Source organism: Hypomesus nipponensis, chromosome 19 (assembly GCF_054491055.1).
Source record: "Hypomesus nipponensis isolate SF chromosome 19, ASM5449105v1, whole genome shotgun sequence".
In the NCBI taxonomy this organism is placed as follows: Eukaryota; Metazoa; Chordata; class Actinopteri; order Osmeriformes; family Osmeridae; genus Hypomesus; species Hypomesus nipponensis.
The window spans coordinates 16990531-17006953 of record NC_140379.1 but is presented as its reverse complement, the minus strand read 5'-3'; the positions used below and the strand labels follow the sequence as shown (position 1 = coordinate 17006953).

Sequence of the window (16423 nt, the reverse complement as noted above, 5' to 3'; positions counted from 1 at the left end):
CCAGCCCCCTTCCACTAGCCTCCAGCCCCCAGCCTTCTTCCACAAGCCCCCAGCGCCCTTCCACTAGCCTCCAGCCTTCTTCCACTAGACCCCAACCTCCAGCCCTAGATCCCTCCCACTAGCTCCAAGCCCACAGCCCCCTCCCGCCAGCCCCCAGCCCCCCCCCCCCCCCCCCCCCTTCATCTCTCAGACAGCAGAAGGCTGCACACGAAGCGTTTACGCCGTCGTTTCTCCCCCTCTCAGATTAAAGGCGATGTCTCCGCTGCTTGTTATGCGCCGGCGTTCTCCGGCAATTAGCGCGGAGCCCGCTCGGTTAGCCGCTCGCAGAGCCCCCGGTGTGAAGTGCCCGGGCGGGCGCTGGGCCCGAGCTGTTGCCGTGGCGGCCTGGCTCGCCGACAGCCCGCCTCAGTGGAGCCCATTAGGGACCTGGGCACACAACCCTCCGCATCGGGACGCTCTCATTTAGCCACCGCCGCCACCGCCAGCCATTTATCTCTCTCTTTCTCTTTCCCGCTCTCTCCTTCTCTATCGCTCTGTCTCTCTCTCTCCCCCTGTCTCTCTCTCTCATTCTCCCGCTCGTGCTCGCTCTTTTTAATTTTCCTCTCCAAAACAGATCCCACATTAAGCAGCCATGCATGGCTGGCAGCGGGGTCTCTCTTGCCCTGAAAGAGGGAAAGGATGATTTAATTTCTCCTCTCTCTCTCTCTCTCTCTCTCTCTCTCTCTCTCTCTCTCTCTCTCTCTCTCTCTCTCTCTCTCTCTCGCTCACTCCCTGCTCATGCACAGATCATTACACACGCCGGCCTCATTTTCATCTTCCTGCGAGGGTTGGTGCGGAGCTTTAACTAGTCTGCCTTGGCCACGGCCGTCACTGCCGATCAATACCTGTGGTCAGGGCGGAGTGCGGCTCGCCTCCCAAACAGGCCTGGCAGGTCCAGCCATAAAGCACCTCACAGGGAGGGCTGGCGGCCCCATAAATCCTCCCCACACTTCCTCCAGCCCCTTTAATGGAGGCGCTGGGGTCGAGAGGGTAGGGGGGGGGTCTGGGAGCAGGGGGCTAACTGGTAGGCTATGTACGGTTTCAGAGTTATAGGGAGGTTCAAAGCCAATTTTACTGCATGATAAACAGAGAGAGCCCAGGTCGGTGATTAGACTGGACAAGGTGAGGTGGATGCTGTGTGCCTGGCGGATACCGTGGGGAGACTACTTTCTGAGGCCTGAGGATGGGGAGAGTTCCCCAGGCCTGGTCTGATAGGAATACTGCCGGTCTGGAGGGTGAACTAGGTGTGCTTGAGGACTGGAGAGGCTGGACTAGATGTGTTTGAGGACTGGAGAGGCTGGACTAGGTGTGCTTGAGGACTGGAGAGGCTGGACTAGATGTGTTTGAGGACTGGAGATGCTGATATGGGTTGGACCAGGGGGCTGGACACGTGTCCCTGATGAGAGCCCCCCCAGCTCTGGCCCCCAGGCCACAGGGCCCTGCTGGTCTTCAACTAATAGAAAGACAACAACTTTAATTACCTTTGCATCCACTTACTCACCCCTGATGGCCTCTCACCTCACCCCACCCCACCCTCCCCCTTCCCTCCCCCTTTCCTTGCATCTGCAATTGAAAGAGAGAGAGGGGGAGAGAAAGAAGGGAAGGATAATTACTTATTTTAGTGGAGTGCGGCAGAATGCCTTTTGCCAAATGACTCTAATTCCAAATGGTTAACAAGATTTTTTTTTCTTCTCTTTAATAGAGCCCAATCCGTGTGACAGCAAATTGCTTTCCCATTTGCAGCTTTAATGGCTTTTCATACTTTGCACTTCCAATAAGCAGTAAACTCGGAAATTAATATTGCACGCTGTGTTATGATGCAAATGGGAGTGAGATAGGAGAGCAGGACGTCCATGCAGAAAGCTCTGATTAGATCCGTAATTGCTTCAGTGGAATGATTTTTTCCCCCTCTTCCCTTCGTTTGAACTTGTTTTATTTATTTATGATGTACATTTCCAGCCATGGCCATTGGCTCCGCCATCAGTACTGACAACACTTTGTGTTCTGTTGTGTTTTGCTCTTTTGAATCCATGCTAATCACTTGTAATTGGAATTGCAAATGGCATCGCGAAATCAAGGTCTCCATGTCGGCGTGGAGCGTCTCTGGGTGACCTCCCCTCCACTGTCGGCGCCGTGCAGTTGTGAGGCAGTCTCACCGTGTCAAGTGGAACCTTCCGGACTCGCAGGCGAGGGAGGGGGAATGTCCTTCAGACTCCGGGGCCGTGACTTTGTCCCTCTGAGAGAGCTGGAGGTGGTCAACCAAAAGACCCCCATTTCTTAAGTCCATATTGTAGGTTACCTTGGCTCTGTTCGGGGGACTGTTTGATCCAGACCCTCCCCCCCCCCCCCCATCTCCAGGAAAACACACAGACCACCACAATCTGAAAAGATATATTTGTGCAAGGCGTTCCATAATTAACTTCTCATCCAAGTCATTTCGTTTCCAATTCCATTTTACACGTCCTCAAATATGAATCCTTGTCTGTGCATAAGGTATTGTATTCTTAATGAGCGGGATCACAGGGTTGGCTTAGGCAGCTCTGACAGGCTCAGGGGTGTGGTATGAATGGCAGCCTGACAGAAAGCTCTCCAGCTGTGTAGCTGACACTGGAGCTCCCCCTGGCACCTGGGGCTGAGGCTCCAGACCCAGCCTGGACGTCAGCCTCCGCCCCCTGCAGCCCCGCCACAGCCCTGACCATGCCCTGCTCATCACTGCCTTGATGAGCAGATCGGCGTGCGTGCGTGTGTGTCTGTGTGTGTGTGTGTGTTTGTGTGTCCGTGTGTGTGTGTGTGTGTGTGTGTGTGTGAAATGTATGGCAGTGTGTCAGCATTCTGTCGGTGTTGGCTATGCTTCGATATTGTCAGATTTACTGCTTTCCCAGCGTCACTGGTGGTGTTAGGTTGTCAGATGCTTTAAATGCATATTATTCCTGAAGGCAGTACATACTCCAGTGGGGGCTGTCTGGCACTGGTCTCTACCCAGCCCACAGAGCCTGTCTTTGGGGAGAGGGGAGGAGAGCGTCCTGGGCTGGACCGGTGCCTGAGCCCAGACATACAGCCACCCTGACCTTTAGACAGAAATAGCAAATAAATTCTGCTGGATGGGCCTGCGATTGCTGCCAGCTATTGAGGTTAAGTGTCCTTTGGTCCAGGGGGCCTCAGCAGAGCGGTGTGCAGCAGGCCGGGTCACGTGACCACGCGCACGCAATCTGATTCTCTCGGCCCGTCGCCATGGCAACCCTTCATTTCTTTCCCAGCGCGCTCCCATTTCACCTGTCACTTCGGTAATTGCCTCTGAATTTTCCGGCATATCAGAAAGAAATCACGATCGTGATAATAATAAGACAATATTTATGAACTGTGCAATGACAGGCAAATGTAGGGAAATGAAGAAATGCAGAAAGGTTTCATTAGGCTGGAATAATAACGTCGGAACAGGGCTTTTTAGAGACTAATACAGCTTGCTCTCCACCTTTCTCCAGGATTCTAAATCATTGCATGTGACTGAAACTGAGTAGCCAGCCTGAATTTCCATTGTTTTAATTGGGTCATCCTCTGCTCTTCTTTCTTTCCCTTCCCTCTCCCCTTCCCCACACCTCTCTCTCTCTCTCTCTCTCTCTCTCTCTCTCTCTCTCTCTCTCTCTCTCTCTCTCTCTCTCTCTCTCTCTCTCTCTCTCTCTCTCTCTCTCTCTCTCTCTCTCTCTCTCTCTCTCTCTCCTCCCTCTGTCCCCTCTCCTCTCTTTGTGTCTCCCGGCGTGTCTCTGCTCTCAGCCTAATCAGCCTGGCGATGCTCACCCTCAACCCGGAGAACCTTCTGTCCCTTTAGCGATTGACGTTCTGTTTTTAGAAGTATTGATAAGGGCAGCCAGGCAGTGGCCTGCGCCACGCCACTGTGTTCATCAATGGCCGCAGACAGTTAGTTAGGCCGTCACGATGGAGAGACAAAGAGCGGACGCGACGAGAGATTTTAATTGTTGGCGCTCTCGTTTGTTTACTAATTAGGGTTTATCGACGGCATGTACGCAACGCTCCGCACGGCCGGGCGTCTGACCAGACTGTTTTTGTTGGACGTGTTGAAACAGGCTGCGCGAGGACCATCCTGAAACGCTTTGTGCCCTTTTACGTTGATGTCGCCCAAGTATCCTTTGAGAACGAGTCAATATCTCCATTTCGACGTCTTGTAACTCGCACGGGGAGTCCATGTTTGTTCCGAGAACAGACGTCCGACCCTGTCGAGGTATTTTCAGAATGAGGACATAAACACCTCGGAATGACGCTTGCATGGTTTGCTTTCTACAACAAAAACAAGGAAGCGAGCTCCATATTGGATTTATATGTGGGCTTTGGGAGAATGTCAGTGGAATTAATTGATTTGCCCATATTTGTCAGAAAAGAGTAAGAGCCTAACCCCAGCTTGCATTATTAAAGCTAATACCACAGTGGTTTCTGCGATTCCTCCACCGTGAATCAAACCCTGACACAGAGCCATGATGTATGGGTGTATTATTCAGAGCGCTGCCTGGGCCTCCAAGCACTGCTACCCTGTCCTTCACTCTCCCTCCACCCACACACACACACACACAAACACACACCAGCAATACCACTCATCCCGTCCCCCTTGAGGGCACCTGTGTTTTCAAAGTAAAGACCACTTAGAGAACAGCCTGGGGCGCGTGCATTCTCGAGTGCCCTGTGTTACACATTAGAATTTCTGCGTCCCAGCTCCCCGGAACATACACACTCTGGATAGCTCCTGTCTCCTTCCCTCCCTCACTGGACCCCAAATACCTCACAGACAGGGGGGGGGGCGGGGGGGCGGGGGGGGGGAGTGCTTACACAGGCCTGAAGAAGATGCAGCAAGTCTGCAGAGAGCTGACCATGCCAATGACCACTCAGTGAGACGCACAGCCCTCACACAGTGTACAGCCCAGCTAGAAGAGGAGCCGGGGCACAGACACTCCGGACCTTTCTCAACTCTGTACGAAACGCGTGTCGGATCGTTCAAATGCTTTGTTTAGAAGGCGGACACAGTGTGGGATGCATGACGTTGCACTCAGGGCTGTGTGGTTTGGTGTGTTGTTAGCGGTGCCTGGTGCAAGCCCCGGTCACCTGTCTACCCTCCCTCACCCTGGAAAACACCGTGTTCTTGTGTGAATACTGACAACAGCCTGTCTACAAACACGACCTGCCTCCATAAGGCTCATTGGCTGAAAGTGGACCGGCATTTGTGTAAAGAATGAACACAAAAATCCTGGGAGTGTGCGTGAGTGCTGAGGGGCGGAGGAGGAGGGGTGAGACAGTCGTTTTGGCATTTTCACCGCCTGAGATGAGACGAGGGGAGTGCGTGTATGTGTGCGCCCCCACCTGACTGATGCAGCCCCCCTCGTGGGGGGGGGGGGGACGAGGCCTGTGTGGAGGCAGGCAGGCTAATGATCAGCTGTCTCGACCGGTCCCCTGGTGAAGTAAACAGAGTTTAATCAGACTCCAGGAACAGGACAAGGAGTCTCCTGTATGGCCAGCTCCGCCATTTGTCAAAACTAACCGTTTCACTCTGGGATTGGGGGGGGGAGAAAACAATCCTATTACTGAAACATAATTACAGTGAGGATTTTCCGGAACCTCAGAAACCACGGTCGACGTAAATGTTTGATGAGTCTCCGCGTAGAGATGTGGCGTGCGATGATGCCGATATCTGGGCTGTTACGGACTGTGGGAGAGCAGAGCGGAGGGCTCTTACTGCTCCCCGGTGCCTCAGCGTGGACAAACGGTCGGGGGGAGGACATTACAACGTCTTCACTGCCTCGGCAGCATGTGAGCCCCCGCGTCGGCTGATGTGAAGGGGTGAGGGATAGCCTCATTAAGGCCTGGTGCTCAGGAAGGCTGGGAGCTCAGCTTAACCTAGCAGGCTTCCTCTCGATGCTCCATCTGGAATGACCTTTTACCACCGTAGGAATGCGCACACACACACACACACATCCTGACTTGGTAGGATGCACACATCTAATAGCCCCGAGATTATTTTGCTAAATTGCCCTTGAATCAATTCCACAACATGGGCTGATGACTTTGGTGCGTATAGTCGCCGAGGCGGATGTTTGTCCGGTGTGTGTGTGCGTGTGTTCCGGGGGGGTTGTGTGTGTGGCATTAGTTAGCTCAGAGGTCCGCTGCAGCATCACCAAACTCCAGGTTGTCAGAGACGCAGAGCCCAGCCCTTTCATGTCACAGACACTCTCCCTGACAGAGTGGCAGAATGGGGCCAATTATAAATCACTTAGAAGTGTGTGTGTGTGTGTGTGTGTGTGTGTGTGTGATGAATGGGCTGCTGCAAAGGACCAGTGCACCGCTCGGCTCGCTGTCTCCTCCCCTCCTCTATCAACTGAAAAAGAAAACCATTGATATTCCGGTCTTTAGACTCTGCAGAGGTCAATGGACATTTTTCAGAGTTAGTTGTGGATGACATTACAAAGGCCGGCTCTTCCCTCGGTTAATTGTATACAAAAAAATGCGTCGCCAACGTTGCGCTGACAGCTGCCGCAACAAAGGAAATGGAAGATGAATATTGTGGAATGTTTTTCCCTTCACTCAGACGTATGTGTCGCTGCGTACCTAGCATGGGGTTAGTGTCGAGCTGTTATCCGTGTCCAAGTCTGACCATCCCTATTCCTGCCCTGTGGTGAGAACTACCATGCCTCCACACACACACACACACACACACTCTCTCACAGACACACACACACACTCTCACAGACACACACACACACTCTCACACACACACTCTCACACACACACACACACACACACACACACACTCTCACAGACACACACACACACTCTCACAGACACACGCACACACTCTCACACACACACACACTCTCACACACACACTCTGACTTGCCTTTAATGGCTTCTCGCCCCGCGTTAGCAGGCAATCAGGAAGGGCCGGCATTCTTTATTGTTTTGTTCCTCCAGTCTGAGTTTGGTTTGGGGCGAGCTGAGGAGGACTTTGTGATGAATTTCATAGATCAGATGAGCCGGGGGGGGGGGGGGGAGAGGAGAGGGGGGGGGAGAGGAGAGGGGGGGGGCGACTGTGGCCCGTGGTGTTGTTCTTTAATAAGTCCAGAGGTGAGGCAAAGCAAGCAGGTGATCAGTCATCCTGTCAGGATCCCAGTCTCTGATTAGCCCAATGCAACACTGCTGATATTTGACCTGCCACATTCACATCTGTCAAAGCCAACAGCTCCAATTTACTTTAACGGCCATGTTTAAGTTCCCCTAAAAGTCATCACGGTGGCCTATTGTAAAGGTTTATGAAAAACCGAGAGAAACATCAATCTATTATCTGTGACATTTTCTGTTCAGACTGTTGCTCTTCTCCAGCTGAATCTACAGGCCTTCTAGATGACATGAGTGGGTTCGCACTGTGAACAGCTTCATCCCCGCTGTCCCAAATCCTCCAGGGACCCACGTCCCTCTGTCTCCCCAACAAACCCCTCTCACACCTGGGCTCGTGTTCTGGCTCTGTGGGCCCCCATGCACATGTGGGCCTCGTCCTCCCCGGGGCTGCTACGGTGCTTCCCAAGCGCTCCTGTACTTCCCCAGGGCCTGCTGTATGCGCTGTGCCTCCCCGCGAATCCCTCCATCAACCTGGGCTTCTCCACAGAGCCAGGCCCCAGGGCCTCCCTCCAGCTGCTCCCGGCTCCCTGGTGCTGGGGGTCCGGTCTGGGGCGGCAGCCCATCGTGGCTCCTGTGCCACTGCCTCCCCCCCCCTCTGGGCCCCCGCGTCACAGACTTCCGACTAGATCTTTATTTACAGCACAGAGCGGGGAAAACAACTGGTCAATCCATTTAGCCTAAGGCCACTGATTTGTTCGTATTTACTACAACACCCAAAGAAAAGCCGGGGTGTTTTTTCCCCTCTCTATCCTATTGATCCGGCGCTTAGAAAATCTGCTCTGCTGTCTAAACACTATTGATCCCTCCCTCTCCACGGCAAGCTACCACAGCAGTGTATAAAAGGGACTGGATGAATTGAAATTTCATTTCCGACAACTTGTTCCTGTTATTTTGACCCTTTTTTCCGGTGTCGGGCAACATGCTCTGGCGGGCCACCGCTCGATCCTGACCGATAGGCTGTTGGTCGGCTCGGGGGAGCTGGGGAGGCTGGTCTTATCACCCCTCCAGGCCCTCAGCGCTGGGTGGTAGAGACACACACACACACACACACACACACACAGCCTGCTCGTCTACAACGCTCTCCCTAGCCGTGGGCCTATCCGCATCACTCACAGCGTCCCCTAGCCCTGGACCTAGCCCTGGACCTAGCCCGAGCACAGGCCCAGCACACACAGTGGTCTACACCCAGGCCCAGACTGGCCTGCTCTTGACTGTCCCTGGTGGTCATGAAAGGCCCTGGGGTAGAGCGTCCCAGCTCCAGCCAGCTCCAGCCCTGCGTTGGGCTGCGCTGGGCGCTGTAACGCGGGCTCTCTGTGTCAGACGCAGGACCGGAGCGCCGAGCTGCAGACTTGCATGGCCCAGCACCTCGGGAGAGAGGCGGCGTGGGAGAGAGAGAGGGCCGCCCTGCTGGCCCAGCTGAGCCGCATCAGAGAGGAGCTCCACGGCGCCACCATCAGGGTGAGCCACCAAACTGCACCCCTCCCCTCCTTCTCTCCTCGCCGTCCTCTCCGGTCACCCGCCGCTTTCGAGTCAAGCGGGGAACCCAAAGATATGGAGGCACATCAAAAGGGGAGGTCCTGTTTTAATTAACATCAATATTCATAAAACAAACCGCGAAGCCACCCCGTGTTCCATTTTCCGCTCTTACCGTTAATGCATATTTTAATACATTATCATTACAACCGTCGTAATTCTATGATAACCATAGTGATTAGATTGATGGCAGAATTACGATTTAGTTCCCTGCAGCCGTTTTTACCAGCGAAACCCTTTTTTTCTCCTATGCAAGGCTCCCCATCACCAGCATATTGAGTGGACTGTGATAGAGATAAACACACAAACACCCCTGTGCCTGTAAAACACTCTATCTGAATTGCATATCCGCCCTGCGAGCAAGCTTGTCATAAGCCGTATTAAGAAAAATGGTCACACGGTTTGACATAAATTGGAAAATGACATTTGGAAAGCGGGCGCTGCCGTGGAAATTAGAGATATTAAAATTATAAATCAGTGTCCGGGTGTATGGGGGGTGGTGGGGTGAGGGGGGCTCTCTGTTACTGTCTCTCTCTCTCTCCTGCTTCATCCCTCTCTCTCCTGCTCCATCCCTCTGTCTCTCTCTCCTGCTCCATCCCTCTCTCTCTCCTGCTCCATCCTTCTCTCTCTCTCCTGCTCTATCCCTATGTCTCTCTCTCCTGCTCCATCCCTCTGTCTCTCTCCTGCTCCATCCCTCTGTCTCTCTCACCTGCTCCATCCCTCTCTCTCTCCTGTTCCATCTCTCTCTCTCTCCTGTTCCATCTCTCTCTCTCTCTCTCTCTCTCTCTCTCTCTCTCTCTCTCTCTCTCTCTCTCTCTCTCTCTCCCTGCTCCATCCCTCTGTCTCTCTCTCCTGCTCCATCCCTCTGTCTCTCTGGGGGTGTCCGAGGGGGGACTGGCGCTAGGCCTGCTCCCCAGCAGAGACAGGTGTCCGTACAGGGGTCCACCCCCCCCCCCTCCCCCCCGAGACCACCTCTCATCTGGGGGTAAAAGCAGGGATGAGGATGTAGGCTGTGCTGCATTGGCATCCTGTCAGCTTATTTAGCAGCTCTCACACTCCAACCCGCTAATGGATCATTTCAGAGGTGTGATATGCATAATGCAAAGCTGTCCGCTGACACCTTTAAAAACAGACACATTCAGCCCCCTGTGTGTCTCACCTCTGCCCTTTTCTCGCTGTGTCTTTGTGTTGTGTGCGTGCGTGCGTGTGTATGTGTGTGTGTGTGCTTCCGGGCATGTCTCGGTGTCTATAATAATCAGGGGGAGGCAGAGCGTCACAGAGAAGAGCGGATTGTCAAGCTCCAGGGGGAGGTGTGCCAGCTGAAAGAACAGCTGGCGATTGAGTCCCAGGAGATGCACAACAAGGTCAGTTCTCTGTCTGGGGGGGGCCAGGGAGCACAGTACACACTCACATAACACCCCTCTTGTCCTCTATCAAGACTTTGCCCCCCCCCCTCTTCGAGCAGACTCGTGTGTGTGTGAGTGTTGTCTTTTCAAGTTCACTCCCCGTCCTTGTACTGCATATTGCCTTCCCAGACAACTCATCCCTTGCTTTCAGTCAGCTGAAAGAGAGCAGCTCTCTAGGGGCTGTGTGCCTTGACACCTTTGACCCCCCCACTGTAGAGAGAGAGACAGAGAGAGAGAGGGAGAGAGAGAGAGAGAGGAGAGAGAGAGAGAGGGAGAGAGAGAGAGAGAGAGAGAGAGAGAGAGAGAGAGAGAGAGAGAGAGAGAGAGAGAGAAAGAGACGCGTGCTCTGAGACGAGGCGTCCCACGCCGCCCCCCTCCCCCGACCACCGAGTCAAACCGTCTTTTCATGCCGAGAGAATGGCGCTTTCCATCCTCCGCGGCCTCGCGTCGCATTCAGACGCGCTCGGCCGGGAACTGGGAGAGAGAAAAGAGCGAGGGGTCAGAAGCAATGTCGCCCGCATTCGAGAGGAGAGCGGTTACCTCTGAAAGAGCAGTCACTTTGCCGGAACACGCGCTCACCTCCCCACACAGCCTGACTGACACCTCCACCTCTTCACTCATTAAACTTACAGGTTTCATTTCCGCCACAGTCAGTCAGTCTAGGGTCTATATCTGTTGTGTACCTTGGAGGCTCAACCAAGCCTGCTCTCGCCTTCATTTCCCTAACTATTAAAGCTCAAACAGAAGGGTACACTAGGTGGGGGGCAGTGGTAATAAGGTCCAGGGGCTTGGGGTACCGGAAATTCTGCTTTGGAGGCTGCAAGTCTGAGGCTGTCGGTGACACACACAAACCATGTGTCGTGGCTTCATGCATTACCGGTCCTCTACTCCCCAGCCACCAACCCTCTTCAATATTTCAACACTTTTTTTTCCAGACGTCCTTTTTTTTCTTCATATTAAAACATTTACAGAGGTATTCCTGAAGAGGTTGAGTAAATACAGAACTAAGGGCGTTTTGAACTTTTAAGTTGATCCAACTTTCTGCTGCCTCTTAATGCAAGTCTAGCCAGAATAGAGAGGAAAGGAGGATTCTCTCTGTCTGACTGTCTCTCTCTCTCTGACTGTCTGTCTGACTCTCTCTCTCTCCCTACCTACCTCAACTCAGTGGGAGAGAGGACGACATGAAGAGGCTAAGAGAGGAACAGCAGGATCTCAAGGACAAGGTGGGCCGCCTCCGGACCAGTTTCAGCGGGGGGCTAGGGCTGGGGGGTTTAAAAGGGGGGGGGGGGGGCATGCCCAGGAGGGACATATACGACCCGGGTATCTGGGAGAGTGAGAGTCGCTAAGCAGGGTCTCTTGAGGTGGTCCTGGGGCCTGCGCTGGCTGATGTGTGAGGTGAGTGAACCCCCCCAGGCTCGCGTTGAGGGCTGAGGTCGTGTGTTTGCACAGCGCGGCCTCACCGCCTCTGGAAGCGCAATAAAGCACGGCCTTCAAAGCACCACGGCCAAGCGCCACTTACTGCTGAGTGCTCCTCTGGTGGTTGGACAAGATTACTCTCCAAACAAAGTGCAGACAGGTTGATTAATGGGGGGGGGGGGTCTGCAGAGGTGCGCGCTCAGTATATTTTCACACTCGGCTAAGGCCCGGCGGTTTCGCTCGCGTCGGACTTTTATGTGGCGGGCGCTGTCACCGTGTGACTCCAGTCAGTTCGTAAAGAATCTTCTCCTTCTCTCGGAGTGGGTTTAAGTGAAAACTCATTAGAGATGTAACAGACGTGTTGTTGTTCCAGCGTCGGTGGAGCCTTGTGTGACTTGGTGGGGGGGGGGGGAAGAGGGGGGGTGGAGGGGGGTGGGGGGGGGGGGGGGTGGAGGGTCATGTAGGACTGTAGAATCCTAGGAAGAAAAAAAAAGAAAAAGAGGGTTGGCTTCTGTTTGTGTGTCTGCTCTCTCTGGGTACTCGACCCATTTGGTTTCAGCCGTGTTTGTGTAAGGCTGTGTGTGGTATGTGTATGTCTGTGTTTGTGTCTATGACTGAGCAGAGTATGTACCCAGAGACTGTGCTGTGTAGCTGGCCCTGACCCTGGCCCTGACCCTGACCCTGGCCCTGACCCTGGCCCTGACCCTGGCCCTGACCCTGGCCCTGACCCGGTGTGTCCTCCAGGTGTGCCAGGCGGAGGTGCAGGCGGGGCGGGAGCGGGCGGAGGAGAGCGCCCGGCACGAGAGAGACCTGCGGACGTGGAGGGAGCGCTGCCACGCCGTGTCTGAGGCCCTGAGGCTGCGCCAAGCCGAGCTGGAGGAGGTGCAGCGGGGCCGGGACACGGCCCTCAGGAGCCTGCGGGGCCAGGAGGAGAGGAGCACCAGTCTGGCAGCCCACAACCAGGAGCTGCTGCTCCGCCTGGAGGAGCTGGAGGCCAGGGTGAGGACCTGGGACTGGGGTTAGGGGTTGGGTCTGGAGTTGGGGCTGGGGCTAGGGCTGGAATTTGGGCTGGGGCTGGGGTCTGACTGAGGCATTGGAGGTTGAGGGGGTTTGTTTGACAGAGAACGAGAAGAGGAGGAGGCCTTGGGGAGGAAGTGGAGGGTGTAGGAGGGTGATTGTAGATAAGCGTGAGAGGGGAGGGGGAATGGTGATAGCAGCAGGATGTGGGGGGGGGGCAGACCTCCATCACATCAGTTCACAGGGGTTTAATTAGCTTGAGCATCAGCCTCCAATCAGCAGACACACAGGAAATTATATTTATTTTCCTTTTTGTCCTCCTCTTGCTTTTAAGTGCACAGCGCTAAAATGCATATGAGCTCCCTGTTTTTAATTACCACTTTGTGCTTAGAAAGCAGGCTGACAGAAGCCCTTAATGAGATTTGCGGGGAAGGAACTAAAAGCTGAGGCAAAGGGAGTTAACGCCTGGCTTGTTTATGTGGTTCTTGAGACAGAACATGCTATCTTGATACTCTGTTCAAGCACCGGTTCAAGGTCAACTATCAATCACGCTGACAGGATTTGCTGCACTGAAATGTGTGTCTTTATGCCTTGGTTTTGGAGCCCTTCGCTCTTAGCTTTTCCTGTGTGGATGCATGCTGTACTTTCTCCAGAGGCCTGTCTGACTGGCTAGACTGAGAGAACGATTCTACTCAGCCATCCCCCATCGAGCGTCCATGTTGTGTTCGCCAACAGCGTTGGTTCATGTGACGTAGTTACTGTTGGTTTGAACGGCCTCGCCCCTAGTCTCTCTCTCCTCTCTGTAAATATACATCCACATCCCTACTCTTTTTCTCTCTCTCTCTCTCTCCCCCTCTATTCCCACACTGGCTACAAGGTCGTCTTATCGTATTTTTGCAGGACAATGACTTTGCGAGCAGGAATAGAGTGAAAGAGATGCTTCATGGATAATTACCAATTGTGCAATCCACAATCCTTTCATAACGGCTGAATAACAAGGGCTGAAATGATTCTGTCTAAACCCTCATTATCCAATTTGCTGTGAAATAGGGAACATCGGATGCGGCCATTTCCTCCCCAAAAATCGAGCCCATTTCCTTAAAACTTTACGGAATTAAATTGGATTCGAACTCGACGCACATCCTCTGTTTTGTGTCCTTTAGATGGACTGCGGTAAGACGCGCGTCTTACAATTACAATCATTGTGTGACGCAAACAGCCATTATCTGCATCATCGTGGCCATTGATTTTCCCATGGCTGCATGAGAAGCAGCGCAGACAGAGGCGGAAAATCAAATGTTTGATTGGAACCTCCTGCTTCCTGTTGATTGTCTGAGCCAGTGCAACCCCACCCTCACCCCACCCCTGTGTTTAGTGTGGCACCTGTTTGAGACAGTGACGTCCTACCCCTCCCCCCTCCCTCCCCCCACCAGCTGTGCCAGCACCAGGACACGGCGGAGTCACTGAGGGCCAAGCTGCAGGCCGAGGAGCAAGACGCGTGCGCGCTCCGACAACAGCTACTCTCCTCCCAGGATGCACTGCGGCACCTGTCGTCCGAGCTGAGCTCTCTCAAGAGAGAGAGGGCTGACCAGGTAGAACACACACCCCCCCGCCCCCCCAGTATGACCAGGTACAGAAGCACACACACACACGCACACACACACAGTCACAACCAGCCAGGTCCACTAATCCTGGGTGGGGACCCAGTGTGTGAGCTGACCTCGGGTGCGTTTCAGGACAGCCAGTGTGAGGAGACGGAGGAGAGGATGTCTGAGGTCAGAGCCGACCTGCTCCAGCTCCAGCAGCACTACACCACGTGCTACGCCCAGGTAACCAGCCCTGCCACAGCCTCACAGGCTTGTCTCTCTGCCAGGCTTCTCTCCTCACCCCAGTCGGTCTCTCCTCTCCACGTGTGTGTGTGTGTGTGTGTGGTCAGCTGGTCCAGGAGGAGATGCAGGTGAGCAGGCTGCAGGGGGAGCTTCGTGTGGCGGGTGAGGAGAGAGACGGGCTGGCCTCCCAGGTGAAGGAGAACCAGGGTCTGGGTCACGAGCTCAACCTGCTGCTAGAGAAACACAGAGCAGCCCAACAGGAGGTACTGGACCTCTCCTCTCTATCTCGCTCCCTGTCTCTTTCTGTCTCTCTCTATCTCGCTTTCTCTCTGTCTCTCTCTTGCTCTCTCGCTCTCTCTCTCCGTCTCTCGTTCTCTCTCTACACCTGTATTTCTGTCTTCATCTACTCAACTCTCTCTCACACTCTCTCTATGGCTCTCCCCCCACACGGCCCACCTCAGGACACAGGTCAGCCCCCCACCACACCCCACCCTGGAGCTCTCACTGGGACTGTCTGTCTCTCACTGGGTCTGTCTCTTTCTCTGTCTGTCTCTTTCTCTGTCTCTCTCTCTCTCTCTGTGTCAATCTGTCTCTCTCGCGCTGTCACTGTGTCTCTTTAGGTATCTTTTCTCTCTCTCTCTCTCTGTCTCTCTCTCTGTCTCTCTCTCTCTCTCTCTCTCTCTCTCTCTCTCTCTCTCTCTCTCTCTCTCTCTCTCTCTATGTCTCTCTCTCTCTATGTCTCTCTCTCTCTATGTCTCTCTCTCTCTCTCTCTCTCTCTCTCTCGTTGGTTGGTTGGTTGAGTGTGTGGTTGTGGTTGTGGTGTTGTTCAGGTGGCCAGCAGGGACGAGGTGGTGCTGAGGCTGACGGTGGAGCTGAGGACAGCCCAGGAGCAGCTCAAGGCATCCCAGGAGGAGGTGAGAGCTGTCGGGGTCAGCCTCTCCACACACGCACCCCCCCCTCCCCCCCGCTACAGCACACACCAGAGGTCCAGGGACACATCCTGACCTCTGAGGGGTGGGGTTCAAGGACATGGTGACGTGTGTGTGTCGTGGCTCAGTGTTATGTCTGAGTTTGCTGTTGAAGGAGAAGTTGGGGAGAAGTGCCTCACAGTTTTGATTTATTTATACCCCTGACAACCCCCCCCCCCGCCCCAGCCGCGTCCCCCGAATCTGTCTGTCCGCCCATCACACTGGTCAGTTGTTTGTTTGCGAGAGTGTCCCTGTTGTTCAAATGGGACGGGCCTGTCACGTCGATGCAGAGCGGATGTTTGGCGTTCCTTGAAAGATTTGTATTTATTACATTTGGGGGAGAGTTGTGAGTGATGCATCTGAACCTGCTCCCTGTTCTGTTTTTATCATTAGCATGCCAAGTCATCCGCCGAATACTTAGGAGTGCTAGCGAAATGTTTGTGATGTTATTTATTTATGTTGCCCTCTCAATTATTCATTTGTTTATTTATTCATGGCAGAACTAACTGCAATTGGAAAATTCATTTTGCTGAAGGGCACATGTCCCCCCACCACCGACTCCCTCCCACCCCCCCACCCACTCAGCCCCCCGCCCCCCCCCCCCCCCCCCCTGTACAAAGCGGAGGAGTGCCTGTGTTTGTTGGGGGGGTGAGGGGAGGAGGACACATCAGCCTTGTTAGTAATTGCTTTATGTGGCGTTACCTGGGACTCAGAGGGAGATGTCATTTTAACCTGATGAGACAGGTCGAGAGAGACAGGTCGAGAGAAAAATATATAGAGAGAGAGAAAGAGAGAGACAGAGAGAGACAGAGAGAGAGAGAGAGAGAGAGAGAGAGAGACAGAGAGAGACAGAGAGAGACAGAGAGAGACAGAGAGAGAGAGAGAGAGAGAGAGAGAGAGAGAGAGAGAGAGACAGAGAGAGACAGAGAGAGAGACAGAGAGAGAGACAGAGAGAGAGACAGAGAGAGAGAGAGAGAGAGAGAGAGAGAGCAGAGTTCAGGTTGGGAGGAGGAGATGGGGTGGGAGGATGAGTCGTTTACT

At 53.9% G+C, this 16423-nt stretch overlaps 2 protein-coding genes across 5 annotated transcripts in view; both read left to right on the top strand.

Annotated features, from left to right (window-relative positions):
• LOC146247275 (uncharacterized) overlaps positions 1-10160 on the top strand; it is a 96060-nt gene extending 85900 nt beyond the window's left edge. Inside the window, exons 13-14 of the mRNA XM_084682853.1 lie at positions 8533-8670; positions 10005-10160. Coding sequence (XP_084538979.1) covers positions 8533-8670; positions 10005-10160 — 294 coding nt within the window. The remainder of the gene's footprint in view (positions 1-8532; positions 8671-10004) is intronic.
• Positions 10161-11317: 1157 nt separating this feature from the next.
• pmfbp1 (polyamine modulated factor 1 binding protein 1) overlaps positions 11318-16423 on the top strand; it is a 30813-nt gene continuing 25707 nt past the window's right edge. For all 4 annotated transcript variants that reach the window (XM_084683050.1, XM_084683051.1, XM_084683049.1 and 1 more), the window contains exons 1-6: positions 11318-11374; positions 12312-12566; positions 14018-14176; positions 14321-14413; positions 14521-14676; positions 15245-15328. In XM_084683050.1, the coding sequence (XP_084539176.1) occupies positions 11333-11374; positions 12312-12566; positions 14018-14176; positions 14321-14413; positions 14521-14676; positions 15245-15328 (789 nt within the window). In that variant the 5' untranslated portion in view covers positions 11318-11332. The remainder of the gene's footprint in view (positions 11375-12311; positions 12567-14017; positions 14177-14320; positions 14414-14520; positions 14677-15244; positions 15329-16423) is intronic.